The sequence below is a fragment of the Ambystoma mexicanum genome, chromosome 14, assembly GCF_040938575.1.
Source record: "Ambystoma mexicanum isolate Mex_15411 chromosome 14, UKY_AmexF1_1, whole genome shotgun sequence".
Lineage (NCBI taxonomy): Eukaryota > Metazoa > Chordata > Amphibia > Caudata > Ambystomatidae > Ambystoma > Ambystoma mexicanum.
The window spans coordinates 29,904,646-29,932,279 of record NC_090940.1 but is presented as its reverse complement, the minus strand read 5'-3'; the positions used below and the strand labels follow the sequence as shown (position 1 = coordinate 29,932,279).

The following is a 27,634-nucleotide window of genomic DNA, read 5'->3' as shown; positions in this document are numbered from 1 at the left end:
CTTCCTAGAGCTCTTAGCCAACTTAAAAGCAACGCCCACAACAACGCACACATGTTCCTCTCCATGGCTCTTGGGTTCCAACAGCAACTGCAGTGGAAATTTAACCAACTTCGAGAGGATGTCCAGGTGGCTTACTTTGGAGTGGATTGGACTTGCAGGACTTCTCTAGTTGAGACTAATTCCGAGCCGCAGCACAGCAGTAGGGCTTCACTGGGCAAACCAACGGTCTAGGAGTTGCAGCAGGCGTCTCTTCCAAGTTCTTCTTCAAATTCTTTCATCCAATGGTCGACTGCCTTCCAAGCCAAAAAGCGCCGCCTTTTATGCAGGTTTCTCCCATTCATTCAAGCCTAGCTATGTTACATGAGAATGTAGGATGAGGGGCTACTCGGTAACCCCCCCCCCCCCAGCACTCCACATAAAAAGGTGTGTGCTGGACCTACAAAGAGAAAAGGTAAGTAAAATCAATTTCACTTTACTATTCTTGGTAACAGTAGCCCACAAAAGAAAAGGTATTTAAACCTTATGAGAAATCTAAAGGATTTCTCTGACACTGCACTGAAGGTGCTGGGTGTCACCACACAAAAAGTAGATGCCTATGGAGTTTGTCAGACTCAAAAAACAGAGAAAACACATACTCCAAATCAGGTCAAAACACATGACAGTGAGAAGGTCTCACTCACTCCAGGGTAAAAATTAAAAAGTCCTAAAGTCCAGCAAAAGAGCTGTGGGTCTCTACGGTTGAAGGGAATTAGCACAGAAATGAAAATTCCCCTTAACAGTCTGCTTTCTGTTTGAGTATCCCCAGAAGGTGTAATGCTTGTAACACAATGTTGTTGTACATTGACCAGTGCCAAATGGTCTGTGCTTCTTGAGAGAGGGTGTTTGACCTTGCTCAGACTTGCTTGCGCAGGTAAAACATTGTGGTGGCATTGTCTGAGGATTCAAACTACTGAATTCCAGCATAACCAACAAAGAGCTGATCGTCCACTCTGACCCGGGACATCCATGAGAGATAGAAACTCAAAGCTCTCCTAGGATCCAACCTATGGAGCCTCTCCTCTTCCTTACCAGGATGCCGAGGAGGATAAAACGCCATAAGAATCACCTTCCGGCTTAAATAAAATTCTGACACAACCTTCGGAAGAAAAGAAGGACGAACCCTGGGGACAACCCTGTCCTTATGGAACACCGTGAAAGGTGGCTTGGCGGAAAGTGCCTGTAACACACTCACTCTGTGTGTGGAAGTAACCGAAACTAAAAATACAGTCTTAAAGGACAACAGTCAACGGGCAAGAATGTAAGGGCTCAAACGCTGGTCCCATTAGGAACTTTAAAACCAAATTCAAATCCCATCCCGGCACCTGGAAAGGCGATGGTGTAAACACATTAGTTGGCTCTTTTAGAAACTGAGAAATCAGAGGGATCTTATAATAAGAACATTCCTCAGACGAGCGATTAAATATGGAGAGCGCCGCCAGGTAACCCTTAATGGTACCTACTTGCAAGCCCTTGTGGGCTAAAGAAAGCAAAAAAGACAAAACCAAAGGAATGGAACATTGGAAAGGATCCACATTCTGTACCCTGCACCAGTCGCAGAACTTTCTCCAACAGCAACGGTACAGGGATTTCGTTGCGGGCCTTCTGGTCGAAAGCAACATCTCCATTATGTCTTTGGGGAGGTCCCAATCCTTAAACCTTAGCCTTTCAGATACCAAGCATGAAGGCTGAGAGACTTGACCTCTGGATGGAGAACTCTACCCCCCCCCCTCCCATGAGAGGGACGATCCCCTCTCATGTGGAGGGCAGATGGACATGTCTAGAAGGTTCGGGTACCACGCTCTCCTGGCCCATGCCGGAGCAATGAGGATCATCCAGGAACCGAACCTCCGTAACCTCTGCAACACCCTGGAATAACGGGGACTGGAGGGAACGCTTACAGCAGTGGGAAGGACCACTCCACTACGAACACATCCCCTAAGCCTCCTCTTGGAGGAAATTCCCGCGAGCAGGATCTCTCGCACTTCCGGTTTACACTGGTGGCGAAGAGATCCACTTGTGCCTGCTCAGAGCGTCCGCCGCCGCGTTTTCATCTCCGGCCAGATGAACTGCTGAGATAAAAATTTCCTGCTGGATGGCCCAGAAGCAGAGCTACATTGCCTCCCTGCGCAACGGGAGTGATCCTGCACGACCCCCCTTTTTGTTGAGGTAGTGCATGGCCACTGTATTGTCCGTCATAATCGGGACATTCTTTCCCCGCGCAGACGGCAGAAGAGCCTTCAGGGCTAGCCTGACAGTCCGCAGCTCTAAATGATGGATGTGGAGTCTGGGCTCCGACAGACCAACAGCTGCTGGCTGTCAGCTCGTGCTCCCCAACCCGTGAGGGATGCGTCCGTCACGATAGTCGCCTCCAGCCAAGATTGCCAAAATGGAGCACCCTTCATCAGATTGCCTTCGACAGCCCACCATAGAAGATCCTGGGCGACTGAGGGCGGAATCTGAACAGGAACCGACATCCTGCCAGAGAACTGCGACCACTGCATCTTGAGAGCCCACTGCAGGGATCTCATCCGCAGCCTGGCCTCTGGCACCAGCAAAATGCAGGATGCCATGAGACCGAGCAACCGCAAGAACTCTAACGCAGACTGTGGGCACGTTGAAACTTGACCACCATCTGCAGAATGTCATGAGCCCTCACCTGGGGAGGCGAACACAGCCCCAGGGATGCGTCGAGCACTGCTCCGATGTACTGGAGCTGCTGGGTAGGTGTCAAATGGGACGACTTTAAATTGAGGGAGAAGCCCAGCTGTGAAGGGAGTGGCAGGTGACGGACAGATGATCCAGGGCTTGCTCGGGAGAGCGCGCCCGATCAACCAATCGTCCAGGTAGGGGTAGACGTGAATTCCCCCCCTTTCCTGGGATACGCTGCTACCACCCCATCAGCTTGGTGAAGACCCTCGGGCGGAAGTCAATCCAAACGGCAGGACCCGAAACTGAAAATGTGAGTCGCCAACTGCGAACCTCAGGTACTTCCTGTGCTTTGGGTGAATCGGCACATGAAAGTAAGCATCCTTGAGGTCTAGAGACACCAACCAATCCTGAAGTTGAAGGGCCTGGAAGACTTGAGAAAGAGTTACCATCTTGAACTTGTCCTTCCTGAAGAGCTTGTTCAGCCAACACAACCCAACGCCCACACTAGTTTTGTTTGGAGTAGAGTCGGAGGATGACGAAACATATGAATCACTAATGTACCTACCACGCAATCTTCTATTAGCAGCCCGAGTGTGCCTAACCATAACATGGAAATCGATGGTCTTACCCTCAAAGAGAGAATGGTTAATAAAGGCCCACGCAATATACGAGATGGAAAGCCTAACGGCAGCGGTAAATGAATCACGCAGAAATATCGAAATGATTTGGTTGCCCTTTCTAGAATATTATACGGCATACTGGGAGCCCACAGACTAAGGACACTTGTTCACCATCTTAGCCAACCAAAGGAATTAGGGCAGTGCCCCATGCCACCGGACGATTGCTTACCCCAAGCTCTGAATGGGCTTTTTCCTTTCTTTCAGTGGCAACTTGCAGAGCACACGCAATACTGAAATGCCTATAGTTGTTTTGAATTTTTGTTCTGAGTTGTGTACCAAGCAAACGTGTTGAGTGGAGGGGGGGTGGGGGGAGGGGGAGGGGGAGGGAGGGGAATTAGATACACAACACTAGAGTTCATCATTGCTTTGCACTTCTCCCTTCTCTATGTTTCTTATATAAATGTTACACGAAAATAATACAAGGGAACATTGTTGATGCAACCATTATTGCAATTGTCTTGTAGTTGAAAATGCAAATAAAAACATATTTAAAAAAAAAAAAAAGAAAATAAGGGGAATACCATCCCTTGTTCCTCTCCGCTACAGGCACCCGCTCTATGGCGCCTTTCTCCAGCAGGGATAGTATTTCCTGTGCAAGGAGCGGATCCGGACGCTTCAAAGAGCTTACACGGTGGATTGTCGTGAGGCCTCTGCCGAAAGGGAAGACAATAGCCGTGGGTTATGATCTCCAGAACCCACACATTTGAAGTAATGTCACGCCATTCTCCAAGATGCTGCACAAGTCTGCCCCCAACCGGCGAACCATGGGACATGGCCTCATGACTGAGCGGACGCGGCAGTGCCCGAGGGCAAATAGGCAACTGCCCGAGCAGCTTTGGCACCTCTGGTACTCCTACGTTGGCCCCTTTGACTGGCAGCTCCTCTCGATCTACCAAAGGAAGAGTAGTACCGAAAGGAACCTCCCCTTCATTGCTGTCCCTTAGGATGAAAAGGTGGAGGTTGACGTGCTGCAGCGCCCAAAGACTTTGCTGCGGCTTTGGAGGTCTGCAACCTCTTAAGGCTCTCGTCAGCCTTGCTACCAAATAGATGGTCACCATCAAAGGGCATGTTGAGAAGCCGGGATTGCACATCAGGAGCAAACCCCAACTTCCGCAACCATGCAAACCTGCTTATCACGGTGCTCACAGCCATGGATCGACTGACAGTCTGCCGTGTCCAAACCCGACTGAACGGCTTCACACATGGCATCCTTCCCATCCTGCACAAGGGCTAGAAAACCATTCCGTTCCTCTCCGTCGGGAATATGCTCAGCTGCCAACGATTCACAATTCCACAGAGTGTGAGTGAATCTTGCCAAGGCACAAACAGAGTTGGCCACTTTCAAAGCCATACCCCCAGAAGAAAATACCTTCTTCGCCCAGCCATTACAGCGCTCATCGTTCCTATCAGGAGGGATGGTAGGGTACGCAGCCTGCTTTGCGGGGGCCATAGCCGCCTGCACCACCAAACTCTCTGGAGTAGGGTGTGTCGACAAGTAGCAATGGTCACCACTGGCTGGATGGTATTTTTTCATAAACGACTTATTCACTGCCGGAAGACTCTCCGGAGCAGTCCAAGCCACCGCCACCCTTCTTTGCAAAGCCATATCAAATGGCAACACCGGGTCAGTGGGTGGACCTTGGTCCAGGATATCCGTCAGATCATCCTGAAGAAAATCAACAGGTGGAGCAGACCACTGGCGTCATGTAAGGACTGACGAAGGTCTTCCATTTGACTGTGACCAGACATCAGGTCATCAGGAGGCACAACCCTCTCATCAGACCCTTCTTCAACCTCTGAAATATAATCCAAAGGTTGGAATAAATCCAATCGAGGTGGGGGAACAGAGAAGGGCTGAAAAACAGGCCTCACGCACTTACTGAGAGCCTTCCTCTGAGTTTCCACAGCCTTCCGGGTCACCTCTGGTAAATCCTCCACAAAAGGCGTCAAGGGCACCGATGGAATCGACTTCGACCGAGGCGCCGATGACTTCAACAACTGCTTCTAGGCCAGAGCCTCGAGAGAATTCCTCGGACACAGGGCCGATGGCGTTGACGCCTTCTTGGAAGGCCTCACAGGCTCCGACAGTCTTGACGGCGTTGAGGACCGGGACCTGGCATGGCTATGGCGATCAATCTTGTCTGATCGGGACCGCAACGGCTCCCGATGATCACGCCGACCGCCTGAGCCCGAAGGCGTGCGAGTGGTGGCTCTAGCTTGTTCCTTGCCGGCTTCTCTCAAAGGCGCAGACGGAACGGTGCCTTGCGATTTGAAAATCGCCATTATCTGCTGACTGAAGGCATCCCATTCGGCCGGTGACGAAGACTTGGTGGGGACAAGTCAACCGCCTTCTGGCGGAGTCCTCCGACGAGGACGGGAAAGGCGACCGGAGATGGCGCTTCAGAGAATGCCTAGTAGTGGCAGAGGAATGGCGGGAACCACTCTGAGACCGAGACCCCCCCCCCTGGAGTTACGTGATGCAGAGTCGCCCCTCGAGTCATCGGTCGAAAGCCCAGCAGATTTCGACATGTGGTTTAGACACCCTACCTATTGTTAATTTCTTCTTCCATTCCTGCAAGGCCTTCAATGTCGGACTGGCAGTCATCGCAGTCGTGGCTTTAGCCGAGGCAGATGTGCGGGTCCGTGATGGACATTTTGGAACCGCGGTCCGACACTTTTTAAAGCACGACTTTGGGGTAGAAGAAGACAGACATCTCAATTGAAGTAGAAGAACCGAGCGCGCCGAGATTCCGAAGCGAACACGTTTGCGGAAAAAACGGAACTGAGGCTATGGGTGCCGTACATCCTATATATAACATCCGGTGACGTCGACCCTCGACCGAGGCCCTCAAGGGACAGCGTATGGACGTCATCGACGCAGGACACCTACGACAAAAACAAAATCCAAACCAGCATAGCTGTGGTGATTACTGTCAGATGTGGAATACGTCGGAGGACACAATCCCCTCGAAATCATTGTACTGGTTGCGTGTTTAGTCTGCAATTGGGTATTAGAGGAATGCGGGATGACATGGTCCCCAGGTGAGCCATGTATTTGCACACCGTGATTTGTTTGTTTGGAGTGAAGGAATTTGTTAGGGTTCTTGATTTTTTTCACTCTGTCGGTTGAGGGTTTGAGATTTGGCGTAATTGATTGTAAATCCCAATTGTTGTAGAAGAGCTTCTGTTTGCTTCAGTGAAACCACGGTTTCTTGATATGTTGGACTTGGAACCAACCAGTCTTCCAGGTATGGGTAGACGTGGTGGCCCTGTTTTCTGAGGAAAGCTGCCACTGGTGCCAGGCATTTGATGAATGTCCTGGGGGCTAATTTGAGGCTGAATGGAAGGACTCTAAACTGGTAAGGACTATTGCCAACCTAGAATCTGAGATACTTTCGGTGTCTCGGATGTATTGGGATGTAAAAGGAAGCATCTTTCAGGTCTAAAGCCGCTAGACTCTCATGGGGTTGTACGGCCTTTATGATGTCTTGTAGTGTGACCATTTTGAAGTTTTGTTTTTTGTTGTTCGTTTAACTTTAAGTCCAGGATTGGATGCTACTTCCCATCCGGCTTCTTTACGAAGTATCTTGAGTATACCCCTTTTCCCCTCAATGAAGGAGGAACTCTTGCGATTGCCTATTTTTTTTAAACATTTGGCGCCCTTCCCGTTGTAGAATTAGAAGATGTGGGTGTGACACTGTTATGGGAGGTAACGGTTTCTGTGCATGTTTCAACTCCAACAGGTGGCAGTGCTGGATGGTATCTAGCACCCATCTGTCTTTTGTAATTGCTTGCTACTTGTGGAAGTTAAACGCCACATTTCCTCCCTCCGGTGTGCCCTTGAGGTAGTAATTGCTGGGCCTTGTTCAGTTTACCTCTTTGAGAGGTGGCTGATCCACGTTTGCGCTATACTTGGCGATACTCCCTGCTGCGCTGTGAGGACTGGTAGTTCCTTCTATATCCATGGGAGTAGAAGCCAGATCTGTTGTAGTTTTTGTTGTCCCTTGAGGACGAGAACCTGGATTGACCGGAGGCACCTCAAAAGGAACGAAAAGACCTTCTGCCCAGTAGGGCGGTTCTAGATTTAGCAGTATCGGAGTCTTTCATTGTCTTAAGGGCCTCATCGATCTTGCTGCTGAAAACGTTCTCTCACTCAAACGGCATGTCAACAATTTTATGTTGCACCTCCTGTCTAAAGATGGTGCAGCGTAGCCATCCTTGCCTTCTCAGGAGGACCTCATCAATTTGCTTGAATACCATCTCCCTGAGATCCACTGCAATGTTGATACTGTTTGAGGCCTCTTCAGCTTCACATACCAGTGTCATTGCTTCTTTTATGTCGCCTGGAGGAGAGGGTTGTGCTCGACTAGCCTGTGTATCCTGGTCTGTGCCATCTCTACCACGTATCGTCTTGGCGAAGAGAAGTTGTAGAGGCGGTATATCTTGTGTCTCTTGGAACTGCGTCTTGATCTGTATCCACTAGATCGCCCTCTTCTTGCTCGCCTATACGCAGGCTATCCCTTCTTGAAGGTCTAGGTGGAGATAGGGCTCAGAGTACCGAATGTGGACATTTGGCACAGTCCCTGGACGAATGTCCTGGATCCCTTTCTTCTTGCTTACCTGGTATATCCTGGTGATTGCTGCATAGATGGATCCCATGTGGCTAAGGAGGTGGGAGCCTAGCATTGTGTCGTCCTAAAAGCGTTTGCCGAGTGGAAAGTACCTGCAGGGAGAGTAGAGGGGATATGATGGTGTCATACCTCCTGTTCCCGATGGTGTAGAGGGAAAACCAAGTGGTACATTATATAGCCTTAGAGTTGTTGCTTCCCCTCTTGATTGGAGGCAACCAGACGACTTGTCCTGTACATGAGGTTGGATCCTGTATTCTTCGGAATCTGATTCCATGACCCCTGGGCACTCCTCTTTTGGAGGCTCAAACTCAGATGTGATCTCATGCGATAAGATTTCATCTGGCATGATTTCAGTGTAGTTTACAGGAGACACCTAGCGGAAATTTCCTGGGCTCTGCGGGAAATTCTGTTGGGGTTTTTAATATACCTTTACTGCAGGATAATATATTCTCCTGATGTAGTTGTTTGGTAGGTCCGTACGAACCGCGACTTGAGCTGTGGTAGTAATGGTAGAAGGGGTTGCGGGAACTACAGCCTCACTCCTGGAAGATGTGTTTTTTCGTCAACTAGAGGGTTGTCGACGAGTGATATCCTGATTTCGTCGAAGTATGTACCGTCGACGATTTGGTCATTGGAGGATGTTTCGTGGATGACTCTTGACCAGAGGAGGAGCTGTAACTTTCTTTACAAGTGCAAGAATCTGGCGACAAGTGACGTTTCTTTTTCGAGGACGAAGATGGGGTCTTCGTGGACGATTGGACTTGTGTTTCTCCTTTTGTAGGCGAGGATGTTCGAGTGGGAGGTTGACTTGGTCGACTGGTGTGAACCTATAACCGTCTGTTTTGACGATGGTGTTTTCGACTATGGAATTTAGACACGGACCGCGAGCCATCTCTGCTAACTGGCGTCTTTTTAGCAGGGGGCGTCATGCAGTCTTATCGTGGCTCGTCAACTATTTTGGCTCACCTGGTTTTTGTTTTGTCTTAGGCGGTTCTTCAGACCTGGACCTGTGGCTTGATGGCGAATGCCTGTCAGAGGGGGGTGGTAGCTCTCCCACTCCAAGAGCCCACTACCGATGCCGGGTATGCTCCTTCATTAAGCCAACATTTCAGTCGACTGTTTGTCAGAGTTTTGTTTTTTTGAAAAACCTTAACAGTTTTCACATTCCTCCGGAGAATGGTTAGGGTAGAGGCAGTATTAGCAGTCAGCATGGGTTAGGGAGAATTCTCAGAAATTCCCTCCACCTTAGAGACCCACAGCAACTTTGCTGGATTTTGAAGACTTGATTTTTTTAACCTGAAGAGTGTAACCCTTTTTTCCCCCACACACTCAAGTATTTCAATGCAATTTTGTACACTGATTCTTTTGGTTAACTCCATAGGCATCATATTTACATTGTGTCACACAGCACCTTCAGTGCAGTGGCACAGGAAAGTCTTTCAGATTTCCCAAAGGTTTAACTACCTTCTCTGGGATAAACTGTTTCCCAGCGCAGTAAAGTGAAATTGACTTTACTCACCATTGTAACATTCTAGACCTAGCACACCCCATCTTACAATAGAGTGCTGGAGGGGTAACCTAGTATCTCCTTTGCCTAGCTTCTCATGTAACATATTTTATGTTACCCTTTTCTCACTGAATGGCTGGTGGCAGTGGTTTCGTTGAACTACTATGGTGTGCCTTTACCGCGGCCTCGGCTCACAGCTACAGTAAAGCACCCACAGGAGCCAGCTTTGTCAAAATGGCCCCAATTCGTCTTTTTTCGCCATTTCTTTGTGGAAAGGCCCTTCTTGAGATTTGCTCTGCGCGCCAAACCAGGTTTGGTCTCTTTGTTCATTTTGCTTTGGCGGAATTCACGAGTGAAGCCCGCCTCTGGCTCCAGAGTGTCTGGGGTAGGCAGGAAGTGAGGGAGGTGCCCGAAACTCCCTGTGCTTAGTCTCCTTGGAGACCTAAATGCACTTTGTGGTGATTGCCTGGCTGACTGTCCAGCAAGGACAGCCACCCTGCTGGGTGACTGACAGCTAGGCTGGAATGAATGGGAGAGAACTGAATAAAAGGAGAGTCTTTTGGCTTGGAAGGCAGAGTCGACCACTGGATGAAGGAACCGAAGAAGAACTTGAAGAGGTCGCCTGCTGAAACTACTGGACCATTGGTTTGCCCGGTGAAGCCCTGCTGCAGTGCTGAAACGCCAAATTTGCATCAACAGAGAAGCCCCTGCACGGACAACTTCTCCCCTTGAGTTGGTGGGACCAATCGACTCCAAAGTAAGCCACCTGGACATCCATATCGGAGCTGGTTGAATTTCCACAGAGTTGGTGCTGGAAACCGTATAGCCAGGGAGAGGAAAACCAGATTGTGTGCGTTGCTTTAAGCTGGCCTTGAGCTTCCGGAAGATCCTCCGGACTCCCAGGAAGTAGGACTGACCAAGCCTGAGCCCCCTCAACAGAGTGCAGAGTGCAGGGACCCCAGAGGCAAGGAAAGTCCACCTCGACAGCCAGGATCCACGGTATTGATATTTACGTTAGACGCAAGAAGCTGAAACACTGAACACACACTGAAAGTGAAGTTTGCCGGTTGCGAGTTTTGACCATCCCAGTGCATTGTAGGAGTCCCCGACGTCCTCCCTCTTGTCTCCATGACGGAGGTCCAGGAACAGTGAGATCTGCAGAGCTGCACAGGAACAGAAGTCATCAGCTGCATCTTTTTCTTCATTTCTAAAGGTACTGTAAAAAGTCAGAGAACTTACCTCTTAATGCAGAGTGCTTGCAACTTTTACAACTCACAAGTCTAATCAGCTTGTGGCCCTACATTTGATTCTTCTTTTCATCAAAGACTCATAAGAACTTGTGAAAATACTTTTCCCGTTTACTTACCAGAAGTGCTTCATCCTATACAAGACTTTCGCCCATTGACTTTGACTTAACTTATTGAATTGTACGATTCTTCTCGGAGGATCCAAGAGTATTTGCCTGCTTAAGGCTATTTGTGGTCTCTTGTTCTAATAACCTTTGCCTTTTATCAACTTTTAAAAGTATTGTAAATGCCAACAGTAACATATTCATGTCCCCAGCACCCTAGTTATTGAACTCACCTGTGGGTGTAGGTTGTGTCTATGGGCCATCCCAAAAGGGTCTTTACTGATTTAGAAACGAAGAGTGAACAGTATTGAAGTGTATTTGTGTGTTACTATTATATTGTTCCCTTCCGAAGAAGGCTTATTCTGACTGATAAATTAATAATTGTTTATGCAAGAAACCTTGAGTGTAAGCTGATTTGAAGACTTGTAACTGTAAATCTCTGTGTAACTCCACTACAGCTCACATTGACCCTTTTGAGATAAGCATGACTGCTCAACACGCTACCAAAACTGTGTAGTACAAGCTTATACCAAAGGTTGGATTTCCTATACCTGTAGTCAGAGTTGTGTGTAGTGGTCCCAGAGGGTACTGCATACAAACTTTGCCTAACATGCCTGTTACCTTCGTAGGCGTTCTTTAGGCCGCACATCCAACAGGGCCTGAACAAGGATTTTATTAGGTCCATTGGTCTCCATATTCGTAAACGGTACCGTAGATGAATCGTCGGTTGTTCTGGTTAGAGTATAAAGTTGAAAAATATATATTGTGTGGAAAGACAATTTCTCTTTGGAGAGAAGAACTCTAGGAATCCCAACAGCTAGAAAGACGATTGAACTCTGAGGGGAAGCTGCTGGGGCAGAGTTATACACTCGACGTCCAATTGGAGGGGACCAAAGCACCCACAACATTGATAGGACACTCAAGGTGTCAAACCTTTTTCATAGGAAAAAGTACTAAATGGGGATTCCCATTCTGACAGGGAATATTTACGATTGTTGACTACATGGGTTTGAACCTGTGTAAGGATTTGAAGACTCCTTTTGGACTAGCCGGTGTGGTTTCAGACCCTCTGTGTGAAGAGGACTTGCCTGAAGCAAAGAGGCTGTAACGCGGTACATCCCTTTGTAGAGGGAAAGAAAGAGGCAGTATGCAACTGTAAGGCAAAGTTTGTATGCAGTACCCTTTGGGACCACTACACACAACTAGGACTACAGGTGTAAGCAAAACCAACCTTTGGTATAAGTCTGTACCACACAGTTCTTGGTAGCAAGCTGAGCAGCCAGGCTTACCTCAAGAGGGAATGTGAGCTTGTAATGATGTTACACAGAGGCCTACAATAACAAGTATTCATAGACACTTATACTTCAGGTTTCTTGGGAAAACACTTCTTAAAATTATTAACAGTCAGTTAGAAAACATTCACTAAAAGGACGCAATCCATATCACACAAAAATATACTACAATACTTCACACCAACCGGTTCTGAAACATTTAAACTACTTTGAAGGAGGAGCAAAATGGCATTCAGAGCATTTGAATTAGGAGCAAAAAGGCATAAGTTAATAAAACAAATATTAGTTACTTTAAAACAGTGCAAATAGTTTGAGTTCACCAGAGGAGTTGATTCAATGCAATAGGTAGGCCAAAGTCAATGTCTTGTATAGATAAAAACGGTTCTGGTATTTAAACTGAAGTCTTTTCCACGGTTCTCGGAAGTAGTTCACAGAAGAAAGGTTCATATGTCGGGTAACAAGCCGACTAGGCCTGAAAGTTGCCAATGTTCCATGAACTTTCGCAATGAGGCAAGTTCTCTCGGTCGGGTTTTCACAGTAACTTATATTGAAGAAAAAGATGTAGCTGAAGACCTCTGTTCCTTGCAGTTCCTGCAGATCTCGCTGTTCCTGAGCCTCAGTCGTGGGGACAAGAGGGAGGACGTTGGATTCCTTAACTGCACAGGGACTGGTCACAAAGCTGGCAAACTGGCAATTCTTCAATTCCGGTAGCTGTCTTCAAGCACACAAACTGGTGTCCTTCTCCCTGGTTATTCGGTTTCCTACAGCACTTTGAGGAAAATACAACCAGCTCTGAGAATGGTCTCCAGGTGGCTTACGAGTCGATTGGTCCCACCAACTCAAAGGAAGAAGTCGTCCTTGAAGGGCTTCTCTGTGGAGATGAACTTGGAGATTCGGACCTGCAGCAGGGCTCCACCGGGGACACCAACGGTCCAGTAGTTGCAGCAGCCATCCTCTTCCAGCTTGTCTTTGGTTCTTTCGATCCAGTGGTCGACTGCCTTCCAAGCCAAGAGACTTGCCTTTTAAACAGTTTTCTCCCATTAATTCCAGCCTGGCTGCCACTCATCCTGCAGGGTGGCTTGTCCTTGCCGGTCAGTCAGCCAGCCAAACACGCCAGAGTGCATTTAGGTCTCCTAGGAGACTAACCACAGGGAGTTTCAGGCACCTCCCTCACTTCCTGCCCACCCTAGACACTCAGGGACCGGAGGCAGTCTTTTGTCCTGAAGCCCGCCAAAGGCATAGAAACAAAGGGACCAAACCTAGTTTGGCGCGCAGAGACAAACTCTAGGAGGACCTTTCCAAAAAGAAATGGCGAAAAAAGAAGACCGGGACCTGTTTAAACAAAGGGGGCTTAGGCACCGTCTTGAAAAACATGGCTCCCGCGATTTTTAGCTACCGGTGCTCGCGGTGAGGAAAAATCATGTTAGTTCATTGTAAAACCACTGCCACCAGCCATTTCGATAGGAAAGGGTAGCAGGGGACTGCTACATGAGTTTCTAGACATAGGGTATACTAGGTAACCCCTCCAGCACTCTATTGTAAGATAGTGTGTGCTGGGTCTAGGAATTTAAAAAGACTAGTGAAGTCCATTTCACTTTACTTACTCTGGGAAACAGTAGTTTATCCCATAAAAGGTATTTAAACCTTGGGACAGCCTAAAGGGCTTCCCTGTGTCACTGCACTGAGGGTGCTGTGTAACACACATGAAAAGATGATGCCTATGAAGTCAGAAAACCCCAAGATCAAATAAACACACAAGTAAAATACACATCAAAATACATGAGTGGGAAAAAAGGCTCACGCTCTCTCCAGGTAAAAGAATGAAGTCCTCAAAATCCAGCAAAGTCGCTGAGTGTCTAAGGTGAAGGGAATTAGCACTTATATGAGAATTCTTCCCAACAGCAACAAATCGGAAGGAGCTTGTGGGGGGCCGCAAAACCCCAGCCTTATCCTGGAAGGTGTGACTGGACAGCAAGGAGTGTATCCCAGGCGTGACAAGGAAGGCCATGGCCAAGCCTGCGGAACGCAGGCAAACCTACCGCTCCAAGAGCCAGGAAAGCTCTTCCCAAAGGAGCACTGAGAAGCCACGTCCTCTGAAGAAACCTAACCACCGACGTGGAAAGACTCGCCAAGTCACGGCCCAGCAGGATGGTCTATGGAGGGGAGGGAAAACGGATAGGTTCTAGACACCTGGAGGTGGCAGCAGGACTCAGTCTTCTGACTAGCATAGATGCAGGAACAGAGGTACGTGGTGGCTGCAAGGGTTGAGCAGAGGGGAGGATCGCCCACACCGAGACCCCAAGGCAGGGTGAGACACCTGAAATCCCAAGGAGGTAGAAGAAATCAAACCCTGAAACCTCAAGACGGGGAAGGGGAGACAAAACCCCAAGTCGGGTAAAACACTGGAGGCCCCAAGATGGGGGGAGAGAAACCAGGACAGGGCAAGAGACATTGATTAGACTGACATGAACAAACGAGAAGTTAGTGGTGAAAGGCCCCTATTGGCAAAGACTTAACACTGGGGGAGCGGTGGTGGGTCGGAAGCCAACCAATAGTCATTTGCCTAGGGCCTAAGCGCAATTGCATATCTGTTGAGTTTATCCATGGCGTTCCTTAGTGGTAGGGACAGAACTTGGTTAGTATAGGATTCTGGACAGCTGACTATTACTTTTAACAGATGCCATGACTAGCACCCTTTCTCAAGTTTTCTTTTGAGTAGGTCTAAAGCACCCTAGAGTTTGGGACAGCTTAGGTTTTTGCAGATTTAAAATAAAGACATGTTCTAAAAATAACACCACCTTGTTCGCACCCTAGTTCTGATCTATCACAGTATCTAGCAGATTTTTCTGGCCTTTGAATGTTTAAGCGTGCCTTAGTGTAAAACAGAAATAAATGGATGGTTTTATACTTGCCTATGTGAATCTTTTCACTTACTGTTAAATGTTAACTGAACTACACAACAGTGCACCCTTCCTCCTTAGTTCAGCCTTGCTGCTTGATCTGCATTACTTAAGAGTGGCTTAGCTCAACCAGGGTTGTGAATAACCTTGCAAACCCCTAGGTTGCCTCTTCGAAGTCTTTCAACAGGTGGTTACTTTGAAAAACCCAACAGTAAGGCTGTGGCCTATAGAAGAAAATAGTATCTCATGCAAGAGAAAAACAGCACGTCACTCCATGTGCGTAGGAGACATACCATGGTTAAGCGCGAGTTGGCCGAGAGATGGCATGTATATGGTAAACTGTGAGCAAGTAACAATTTAGGAGCTAATAGCACACGCTCAAAATCTCCATTTCAGAACATCCAAGGTTTAGGCAAGTCAAAGGCAAACCTCTCAATTCTACAATATAAACAATTATTAAAAAAGGACTACAAGTCAAGACTTTCAGATCATCGCCAAAAGTATTCAGGTTTATCGACAGCTACGCACCTGTGGACTGACGTTTCCGTCCCCTTCCAGAAGTCTCATTGATCACGATCGGCAGATCTTGTGGAGACCCATATGACTCCCTGCCCCCTGGGGCAGAGTCTGTACCATCAAGTTGGAAGAGGCGAAACGCATAAGGGCTTCGATCAGGCGTGTTATTAGCAGTCTTTGATCCTCTACCTCTCCCTCGCCCTCTTCCTCGCCCGCGTCCTCGCCCTCTGCCCCGAGGTTTCACTTCATCAGTGATGGATTCGTCTGACGAGTCAGGAGCTACATAGCTTGGCTGGATTCGGCTGCTCAGACGAGAAGCAGTCTTTCGTTCTGGAATAGGTTCAGACATTGCTTTCTTAACTGAGCCCCGACCTCTACCCCGTCCCCGACCACGCCCCCCACCGCGGCCCCGTCCTCTGGCAGCATGCCAGCTTTGCTTTGGAGTGTTCGGCTGACTTCGAGAGCTTTTACTTGTATCCTTCCTAAGAGCTCCACGGCCTCCTCTGGATCTGCCGCCTCTGGTTCTCGCCGGCACTTGCAGCTGTCCTCTCTTCAGTGGGCTGTAAACGAGAATGGAAAATGGTTTCAATTCTACTTACTTTTTATATCTCGGACACCCTTCAGTACAGCACCAACAAACAAAAAGTTACTTAGTGTAGTGACTTCTGTGCCTGTTAAGGACAGTTTTTCTAAAGTTCAACTAAGGGCTTCATAAAACCATATCTGAGGCAGTACAAAACTCCACTCTTAGTATAAGGTTATACCACTAGGGAACATTTGGTAGCATAGACAGAGCAGCCAGGCTTATTTTAGGAGGGAGAGAGATAGGACAGCAGCTTGGTACAAAGAAATTGTAGCATACATATGGTCCAAAGAAACACTGAAACCCTATCCATCTTTAGTAACAATAAATGGTTCATTTATATACAAGTAGGTCAAGATAAATCTTGGATAAGTACGTACTACAACACCTCATATAAAGACATGCATGGTCTTCAAAGGTATAACCTTACTTAGATTACAATCAGCAGTCAGGGTGAGTCAAACCTATAACACATTCAGAATGGCATTCAGATATTCCTGGGGAGTCAAACCAGGTTAGATATACTTTGAGAATACAATAAGTAATTGAAGGGCATCAGACCCTATTGGTCAGAATATACACTTATTCAGTTACAGAATCACTTAATTAGACCAACCCTGTTGCAATTCTTTCTTGCAGCATGTGTAACTTTCTTCTTTTAAGAATGGATACAGTTACACACCAATGTTACTTTTTAGAACACAGATCAGAGGGAGGAACTTCACATATATATTCCCTAGAGGCCCGTTACGCAAAGTTTGAATGCATTACCCTCTGGGAACACTACAAACAACTATGACTAAAGGTATAGGCAACCCAACCTTTGGTATAAGCTTGTACTACACCGTTTTGGAAGCGTATTGAGCAGCCAGGCTTATCTCAAGAGGGGAAATGTGAGCTTTAGTGGAGTTACAAAGATTCACAGATACAGGTATTCAAATAAACTCTTACACTCAAGGTTCCTTGCATAAACAATTCATCAGTCAGTTATAAAGCCTTCTTCAGAAGGAAGCAAATATAATGGTAACACAGAAATATACTTCAATACTGTACACTCTGAGTTTCTGGATCAGACAAGGCCCTTTTGGGATGGCCCACAGACAACCTACACCCACAGGTGACTTCAGTAACAAGGGTGCTGGGGCCATTAATACCTTACTGTTGGCATCCAGAATACTCTTTAAAATGTAAGTAAAAGGCAAGGATTATTAGAACACAAGAATTTACAAATATTCATAAGCAGGGCAAATACTTTTAGATAGCACTTAAAGTCATTCAATTCAATAGGCTAAGCCAAAGTCAATAGGCTAACACCTTTGTATAGGATGCAGCACTTCAGGTAAGTAAATGGAAAAGTATTTTCACAAGTTCTTATGAGTCTTTGGTAAAAAGAAGAATCAAATGTAGGGCCACAAGTTGATTAGACTTGTGAGTTGCAGGAGTTAAAAGCACTTCCACAGTAAGAGGTAAATCCTCTTAGGCTAGTTTTATAGTACCTTAGTAAAGAAGAAAAAGATGCAGCTGAAGAGATCTGTTCCTTTACAGCTCTGCAGATCTCATTGTTCCTGGGCCTAAGTAATGGGGACAAGAGGGAGGATGTCGGGGGGACTCCTGCACTGTATTGGCAGCGTCAAAGCTGGCAACCGGCAATCTTTACTTTGAGTGGCTTTTTCGCGTTTCAGCTCCTTGCGGTACAGCATACAGCAATAAGCGCGGTTCCTGGCTGTCAAGGTGGACTTTCCTCTCACCTGAGGTCCCGCACTAAACTGAGGGGGGTCAGACTTGGTCAGTCCTGCTTCGTGGGAGTCTGGAGAATCTTCCAAAAGTTTTAGGCCAGTTTACACGCAAAGCACATCTGGGGCCCCTCTCCCTGGCTATACGGTTTCCTGCAACAACTCTGAGGAAATTCAGCCAACTCCGAGATGGATGTCCAGGTGGCTTACATGGGAGTTGATTGGTCCTACCAACTGAAAGGCAGAAGTCGTCCTTGCAGGGCTTCTCTGTTGATGCGAACTCGGTGATTTGGACCTGCAGCAGGGCTTCAACGGGCAAACCAACGGTCCAGGAGTTGCAGCAGTCGTCCTCTTCAAGCTCTTCTTCAGTTCCTTCGTCCAGTGGTTGACTCTGCCTTCCAAGCCAAGAGACTCGCCTTTTATTTAGTTCTCTCCCATTCATTCCAGCCTAGCTGCCACTCACCCAGCAGGGTGGCTGTCCTTGCCGGACAGTCAGCCGGCCAATCACCACAGAGTGCATTTTGGTCTCCTAGGAGACTAAGCACAGGGAGGGTCGGGCACCTCCCTCACTTCCTGCCTACCCCAGACACCATGGAGCCAGAGGCGGGCTTCACTCGTGAATCCCACCAAAGGCAAAGCGAACAATGGGACCAAGCCTGGTTGGGGCGCAGAGTAAATCTCAAGGACCTTTCCACAAAGAAATGGTGAAAAAAGAAGACCGAGGACATTTTGACAAAAATGGCACCCTGGGTGCTTTACTGCAGCTGCGAACGCAGCCCGCAGTAAATTCACACCATGGTATTTAAAACGAAACCACTGCGACCAGCCATTCAGTGAGGAAAGGCTAACAAAAAATGTTACATGAGAAGCTAGACAAAGGGGAATACTAGGTTCGGATCCCGTAGCCCTTCTCCATTACCACGCAGGCCCATTTCCCAAAACCGACTTGATCCTCGGAACAGGCGTGCTTGCTAGCGTGCTTGCTAGCCTGTACACAGAAGCATGAAGAACCAAAGACTGACTCCCCACAAGTCAAGTAGAGTGGACTACCACACTTTTCAGCACTAATCAGGGGATCGATATTCCTGAACTAGATCACCCTCGTGCACATCCATGCAAGATATTCCCTCAAAAGACCGGAGGAGTCTAACCACACAGCCAACAGAAATCCAACTCCTGGAGGACTACTCTATTACCTCCCTACTGTATTGCCAGCTGTGCTCGGACCTATGCATTGCTTTTCCATCAAACAAGAGACCCCACTACCAGTCTGGTCCCGGAATCTGCCAGCAGCTTGAGTTGGATAGTGGTACACATGGAAAAAACTGATAACCGGGTTGCGCAGGTGGAGACTAGGGTCTGAGTGGCTGAGAATGACATTGCCACCCTTCGAGCGGAGGTGACCACGCTCTCCAGACAGGTTCTGGACGTCAGTAAGAAAAACAAAGCTCTTGAATCGCGCTCTAGACGCAACAACTGTCGCATTATCGGGGTCCCGGAGGATAAGATTGACGGTCCTATGGAAGACTATATTGAATGCACCCTGCTCATGCTACTAGATTTCCCGAAATGCTCCCCCACAATTCGCAATAGAGCGCCCACCGGGCCCTGACTGCAAAACCTAAGCCGGGTGCGCCTCCTCGTCCCATTATTGCAAAAGTTTTAAACTATTGCGATAGAGACGCACTCCTCCAGGCGGCAAGAGCCAAGGGGGAACTCTTCCTTGGTTCCTCCAGGATCCACTTGCATCCCAAAGTTTCTGTGTCTGTTCAACAGGAGCGCAAGGACTTTCCTGGCTGCCAAGTAGAGGCTAGAAGACCTGGGGGTCAAATACTCAATGCTTTATCCGGCCAAACTTTTGATTGAACACTCAAATCAAGTATACTTCTTCACCATTCCTGAGGAAGCCTCCAAATTTATCGACGAACATTTCCCGGGATGACCAGACACACCTCGGCAGTCAAGCTCATGCTGCTTTGTTCATCAATAACCCTGTAACAATACCTGTTGTGTACAGGAGCCTGTCAGTGGTAGAGCCTATGGTCCACAGTCTACTCTGGTCCAACTGATTCCTTGCTCAATGTCACAAATTTGTTCTCTTCACACTATGCACCACAAAAATGCCTAGTTTTTTCCACGTCTCGGAGGTATGGTCACCCACAGCCGACGCACAGACCCCCCCACCAGGCGATGATGCCACTGTTCTTAGTTTGGTTGGAAGTTTTCTGGGTGTTTACCCCTCTGATTGGGAGAAGGGTGGGGGAGGATTGGGAGGGGTGTTATGATGAATATTGCTTGGCATGCGGCAGGGAGCGAGAATACTCAAACATACCCAGTTTCACATATTTTAATCAGGGCCCTATTCACATTTCTGTGGAGCTTATGCCCCAACTTTTGTTTTACAAATGTTTGCTACTTGGCCCGATGACGGTCGATAAGCTTGCTTGTATGAGTTGGAATATTAGGGGGCTGGGTAATTAAGTAAAGATGCGGAAACTACAGCGGTATGCTGAACGGCACAGAGTGAAACTGCTCTTATTGCAAGAAACCCCTGCTCGCACTGGTGGATGCGAGCGGTTCACTAAATCATGGGGCCCCCCAACGATACTATACAGACTATTCCACCCAGAACCGCAGTCATGACCCCGATACATAAATAGTGTAGTTATACTCCTTAATGTATACAGCCCCAATGTGGATGATCCCGGATTTAACACGCACCTGGCATCCCTGCTGTCTGGGTTTTCCCCCTTGTCCCTGTCCGCTGGGGTGGGGACTATAACACCATCTTGGACGTAGATCTGCATAGGTCGGGCTCTAGGCCCTGTCAACTCACTAAGGCAGCTAGAACTATCATAGAAATCCAGACCCAGGTGATGGTGTCAGATGCTTGGAGGCTGGTGTATCCGGACTCTCGATCATACTTCTATTCCTCAGTGCAAGACTCCCATTCACGGATCGACAGGTGGCTTGTATCGGACATACTAATCAGAACCATCACACACATGGCAATTTTTTCCCAGAACATTCTCCGACCATTGCCCGGTTACAATCTCCCTAGATTGGGGGACCGACAACAATGGACATCGGTCTTGGAGATTGATATTAGACATTGCCTTTAGGACGGAACTGGAGACCGCCATAGACGACGTCTTTGCATTAATCACTGGTTCACCCCGCACACAGGCTATCAAAGCTTACATTAGGGGCATAGCAACCTCCAAGGAGTCCGGGATCCTTAAAGTGATCCGGAGCGACATTGCAAAGAGTGAATCTCAACTCTCCTCCCTTGAGACCCAACATGCCTCTTCACAGTCACTCATCACCCTCTCTGATATGGGCATAGAACTAGACACATTCTGCTCCCATGCGGAACGGGAAAGGAAGTTCCTGGATGATCCCACTCAGCTTGCAGGTATGGGGGGGGGGGGGAGGGGAGCGCCCTGGTCGTGTCCTGGCTAGGCTTCCCCGCCAGGAGTCCAGCTCCCCCCACATCCCGGCTATAGAAAGGTCTGATGGCACACTGGCCCTCTCGTCAACAAGCTATTAATGCAGAATTCCATTCATTCTACAAATCCCTCTACTCCAATGTAGACAGTATTCCTGCGGTAGATGTCTAGGCATACTTGGACAGTCTCCCACTCGGTCCTTTCGACCGAGACTACGACCATGAACCATAGACTATTGGGTCTCTAAAAAAGCCCCTGGCTCCGATGGCCCCTCGGTGGAATTTTATAAGCACTAAGGCCCGCCTGGCCCCCCAACTGTATGCACTGTGGGAGGAATCCTGCGAATTGGGCATGCTCCCCCCATCCCTTCGCGAGGCTAAAATCTCAGTGCTCATCAAACCAGGCAAATCCCCCCCCCCACTCAATGTGGCTCATATTGACCTCTTTCCCTCATTAATTGTGATGTCAAGATCTATGCCAAAGTGCTGGCTCTGAGACTAGCCCCGTATATGACTTACATCATACAACCAGACCAGGCAGGATTTATCCCGGGGCACTCCAAGACCCTTAATTTGCGTCGACTTTTCAATATTCTCTCCCGTATTGACCAGACCATACAAGCAGTGGCGGCCACCCTTGACATGCAGAAGTCCTCGAGAAAAGCATCTTCGGGGCCCGCTTTCAGACCCGAGTCAGATTTCTCTATTCGAAGGGATTGTGTCCTCTGGCGTAGTCCTTATCTTTGATAATTCGTCTCCAGCTTGCTGTCCTCGGAAATTTTTTCTCTGTTGAGGGCGCTGCGCGTCAACGTCCCCCGAGTCGATGTCCCTCGACAGCCACCGTATCAGTGCCGACATCACCATGCCCATAAATAGCCACGCGCTGCGTCAGTTGCTCAGTTCCGTTTTTCCGCACTTCATGGGGCCTCGGAATATCGTTGCTCAGTTCAGTCAGATAAACCTTCTAGATTTACTCGAAAATACCAACTCGTTCTCGATGGCTTCTTCATCGGAACCAACACCACCACGATCCGGCTTAAATAAATGTCGAGACTGCGGTAAAAAAAAATGTTGATAACAGATCCACACAGGATCTGCTTGTGGTGCTTGGGAGCCAAGCACCATTGTTCGGAGTGTGAGGACTGCATGTCCATGACGGCGAAAGCCTTGAAGGAGCGCAAGGGCAAGCTCGAGAGAGGTAAGTCAGTCAAAACCTCCTCGAAAGTTTCTTCGGCTGAGTCGAGGCATTCGTCTCCTCGCCGTCGAAAGCATTCCCATTCTAGATCTTGAAGTAGCTCCCACCATTCGTCGAGATCAAGACACTCAAAGAAGAGATGTCGAAGATCCCCTTCCTCGTCATCTTCTGTTTCCCCAGAAAGGGTCTCCTGCCCCACAAAACACAGCTCTCAGGCTGAGTGGGAGGAAATCAGGAAGAAAATGCTAAGCGTCTTTGAGAAAGCGGCCTCTATCCCCTCGAAGACAGCTGAGGGTGATACCCCGGGTGAAAAACCCAAAAAATCGAAACGCCGTGAGTCGCTGCAACCGGCGAAAGAGTCCACCCGAGAGCGCCACGGGCCATCGGGTAAGAAGACGCCATCGACGCCGTTGTCGAAGGGTTCTTCGACGCATCGGTCGATCGACTCGACGCCATCGTCGACACCGATGAAAGAGAAAACCACGGCTACTTAACAGCCAACGGTGATACCAAGAGCCTCCGGCACGACGCTGAGACCGTCGTCAACATCCTCGAGTAGGATCCCGATCCTCTAGAGTTCTTCAAGGCCTCTTCCAGTTTTCTCGACGCCTTCGAAGCCTGTCACATCGGCGTCGACATCGACGTTTTCTCACCCAATAATGACGAGTTTGGCTCCTTATGCCTTAGAAATGGGTTTTACACCATTTCCGAGGTCAAAGTACCCCGGATTATCTTCAATCTATGAAGGAGAGGATTCTGCCCAGGAAACCTTCGGGTTGCAGAGGACCACACTACCTGTTTCAGAGGATTTCACCTCTGAGGAAAGAAGGTTGAACGACCTACAGGAATCATTGCATGAGGCAAGTGGGCTGGACACTTCCCCAGAAGTGGAATTTGTTAAACCAGACCCAGGGGAACATGCCGAAACACCCTATAGAACCCTGATGGCAAGGATTATTGAATTTATGGGTTGGTCTGCGCCTTCACCTGTTTTTCAACAGGATGACCTGAAAGACATATTAGACAAAGGTCCACAGGAGGATCCTGTGGTCCCCTTCCATGCAGCCTTACAAAGAAAGATTTCATCTAATTGGGAAACTCCTGAAGTTATCCCTGCAGTCAATAAAATATTGTCAGCCAAGTATAGGGTGGCTGCGGCTGACCCTGAATACTTATCAAAACATCTGACTCCGGAGAGCCTGGTGGTTCAAGCGGCAACTTCATCAAGCAGCAGGTCCGCTTACCCTACTGTCCCACAGGATAGAGATGACAAAAGGTACGATTCTATGGCAAAAAAAAGTCTTTTCTGCTTGTAGTATGGCGTTGAAGTCCATCAACGGCACCTGTATGCTCGCCAGGTTCAGTCACACACTGTGGGAGTGTGCTTCATCAGCGGCTGATTGCATACCCGAAGGAGAGGAAAGGGAAGCCTTCCTTAACATTATTAAAGATGGCAAAGATGCCATGTGCGAGTCACTTCAAACTGGCATCGATTCCGCTGACAGTATCAGCAGGGCCATGGCGGCAAGTACGACAATCCGCAGGCATGCGTGGTTGCGAAAGTCTGGCTTTGCTCCAGATGTACAGGCCAGACTTTTGAATATGCCCTTTGACAGCTCTTCTTTATTCGGTAAAAAGGCTGATGACAGTCTGGAAAAGTTGCAGACATCTAAAGCAGCGGCAAAATCGTTAGGAACTGCAATCCAAACAAACTCCTTTTTGCCCCCCAGGAACCTCTGGGAGAGGAAAGTCCTTTCGCTATTATTCCGCATTCGGGAAAGGCAGAGGACAGCCGGCTCAAAGAGGCCAAAGGAGATCCACCCGAGGTGGACGGGTCAAAAGTACTAAAGCCGCAGCAGCAGCAGGTGCCTCTTTACCCTCGGCATCTGCATCAGCTGCCCCCAAACCACTCTGAGGTCTTTCCACTCAAAACACCTGGTTAACTCACCATCTGACAGAATGGCAGGCTATAACATCAGATGCTTGGGCATTGAGACAGTTGCCCAGGGTTACTGCTACCCTTTCTACACATCCCTCAGAGTCATCCACCGGGGCACAGCTCTCTAAAAGTTCCAGATCTGCTCCTCTTGCAGGAAATTATAGACCTGCTAGAGAAAGGTGCCATAGAACCGGTACCTTTAGCGGACAGGAACAAGGGCTGGTACTCCCCCACCCCCTACTTTCTCATACCAAAGAAGGACGGAGGACAGACCCATCCTGGACTTCGAGAATTGAACAAGTTCCTCAGGAAGGACAAGTTCAAGATGGTAACTCTTTCTCAGATCCTTCAGGCCCTCCAGCTCCAGGACTGGCTGGTATCTCTGGACCTTCAGGATGCTTATTTCCATGTGCCAATCCATCTCGAACACAGGAAATACCCGAGGTTCGCAATTGGCGACTCTCATTATCAATTTCGAGTTCTGCCATTTGGGCTGACCTACGCCCGAGGGTCTTCACCAAGCTAATGTCGGTAGTGGCTGGGCTGAGAGTCTAGGGAGGGAAGGGATCCACGTCTACCCCTACCTGGACGATTGGCTGATCAGGGCTGTATCTTCGGAACAAGCTCAGACCCAGCTAGATTACGTCTGCCACTTCCTTCACAAACTGGGCTTCTCTCTCAATTTAAAGAAGTCACAGATGATACCATCACAGAGACTCCAGTTCATTGGAGCGGTCCTGGACACTTCCCTGGGAAAAGCCTCGCCATTCGTAGTGGACTGGGAGTTCCCACTCCTTTACGCGTTTCCACCAGTCCCTGTTATTCCTCAAATGATCAGGAGGTTGAGAAGATTCCGGAAAACCATGATCCTAATTGCCCCGGACTGGGCCAGGAGAACGTGGTACCCGAACCTTCTAGATATGTCCATCTGCCCTCCAATCCGTCTTCCACTCAAAGAGAATTTTCGCTCGCAGAAGGGAGGTCAGGTTCTCCATCAGAACCCTCAACCTTCACACCTGGCTTCTGAAAGGGTGAGGTACAAGGATTGGGACCTCCCTGATCACGTCATGGAGGTCTTGCTTTCGGCCAGAAGGCCAGCAACAAAGTCTTTATACCGCTGCTGTTGGAACAAATTTTACAGCTGGTGTAGAGAAGGGAATATCAACCCTTTTTCATGTGGTACATCAACGGTGTTATCGTTTCTACTCTACTTGGCAAACTCAGGCCTTCAAGTTGGCACTGTAAAAGGCTATCTCGCAGCGCTTTCAATCTTCAAGCGCAACGCGGAGGAACCATCGTATTTCAAACTACCTCTAGTAATACGATTTCTCAAGGGATTAACTAATGTTTATCCTCCAAGACCATTCCAAGTTCCCTTATGACACTTAAATTTAGTCTTAAACTTCCTAATGGGTACTCCATTCGAACCACTCCACTCTTGTTCGCTGAGATTTCTCATGCTTAAAACTGTCCTATTGGTAGCACTAACATCTGCTAGGAGGGTGAGCGAGCTACAAGCTTTCCATAAGGACAAAGTCGTCCTACAGCTGGAGCCTAATTTCCTCCCAAAGGTGGTTTCTGAATTTCATGTTACTCAGAAAATTACCTTACCTTCGTTCTACCCTCCTCCCCATCCGGGGAAAGAGGAAGTAAGACTACATGGGCTGGACCCAAGGCGAGCTGAGCTTTTACATCAGCAGACTGGCTAGTATTAGGCAAGCAGACCAACTGTTTGTAGGATACTCAGGTCACAAGTTGGGACTACCCATAACAAAACAAACCATTTCCAGATGGATTATTTTGGTCATTCTGGAATGTTACAAACTGGCAGGGAAAGAGCCACCCCAAAATCTTAGGGCTCATTCAACCAGGGGTATCGCAGCCTCTTCAGCCCTCCAAAGAGGGGTACCGGTCCGAGACATATGTGCGGCTGCCACATGGTCGTCCGCACATACGTTCACAAAATTTTACAACCTGGATTCCTCCGCTAGTCAAGAGAGCAGATTTGGAAAAGCCGTATTACATGCGGTTCATTCCTAAAAGGGATACATGACATTATTACTCCCACCTCCGATTACATGCCACTGCTATGGGAGTCTATCAAAGATAAGGAATACGTCGGAGGACACAATCCCTTCGAAGAACAAGTTACTTCTTACCTTGTAACGTTCTTTCAATGGGATGTTCCTCCGACGTATTCCTTATCGCCCCTCCCATCCATCCCCGCAGTAATACTTCCCTTGTGGTTGCAGCTTACGCTCCTTCAAGGTCAATAACCAATTCAGGCATGACTTATCTTATGCTACAAAACGGAACTGAACAACGGACGCTGCGCGTGGCTATTTATGGGCATGGTGACGTCGGCGCCGATACGGTGGCTGTCGAGGGACATCGAGTTGGCGGACGTCGACGCGCAGCACCCTCTACAGAGAAAAAATTTCCGAGGCCAGCAAGCTGGAGACGAATTATCAAAGATAAGGAATACGTCAGAGGAACATCCCATCGAAAGAACGTTACAAGGTAAGAAGTCCAGTGGCCAGAGTCCGCACAGAGGACAGATGTCTGACCCTCTATCAAATTGCCACAGGTAAACGGCAGGGCTGTCCCTTTTCTCCCCTGATCTTTGCCATAGCCATCGAACCCCTAGCTGACAGGATACGTCAAATGCATGCACACAGAGGTCTGAGACTTGTTCATTTTCCCAAGATCATCTCCTTATATGCCGACGACGCTCTCCTTTTCATTCGCTCTCCTGCGGACAATCTAGCCCCGATCCTTGACAATGTCATACACTTTGGTCAGGTCTCAGGGTGAATTGCTCCCAATCTAGCCTATTTCCGCTGATCGAAGTTCCTCTCCCCCGCCACCCCTTGGGTTTCACATGGTCACAGACCTAGATCACCCATTTTGGAGTAGTGGTCGCTCGTCAATCTGGCCCTTTATACACAGACAACTTCGGAAAATATCTTACACTTACCAGGAAATGCACAGGCTGGGCTACACTAGCCATTTCTTTAGCAGGCAAAATTGGCATTCTGAAAATGATTGTACTTCCCGAACTCCTCTATAAGTTCCTTAAATATACCATTATGACAGCAAATTCTTTCAATCACTGACCAGCACCGTAAATTTCCTGTGGCATTTTGGTGCTGTCTGCCTCAAATTAGACAC

General features: G+C 48.3%; 1 protein-coding gene across 1 annotated transcript in view; it reads right to left on the bottom strand.

Annotated features, from left to right (window-relative positions):
* Positions 1–27,634, bottom strand: part of BAZ1A (bromodomain adjacent to zinc finger domain 1A) — a 956,777-nt gene that overhangs the window by 130,420 nt on the left and 798,723 nt on the right. The window contains exon 24 of the mRNA XM_069638454.1: positions 15,578–16,125. Within this exon, the coding sequence (XP_069494555.1) occupies positions 15,578–16,125 (548 nt within the window). The remainder of the gene's footprint in view (positions 1–15,577; positions 16,126–27,634) is intronic.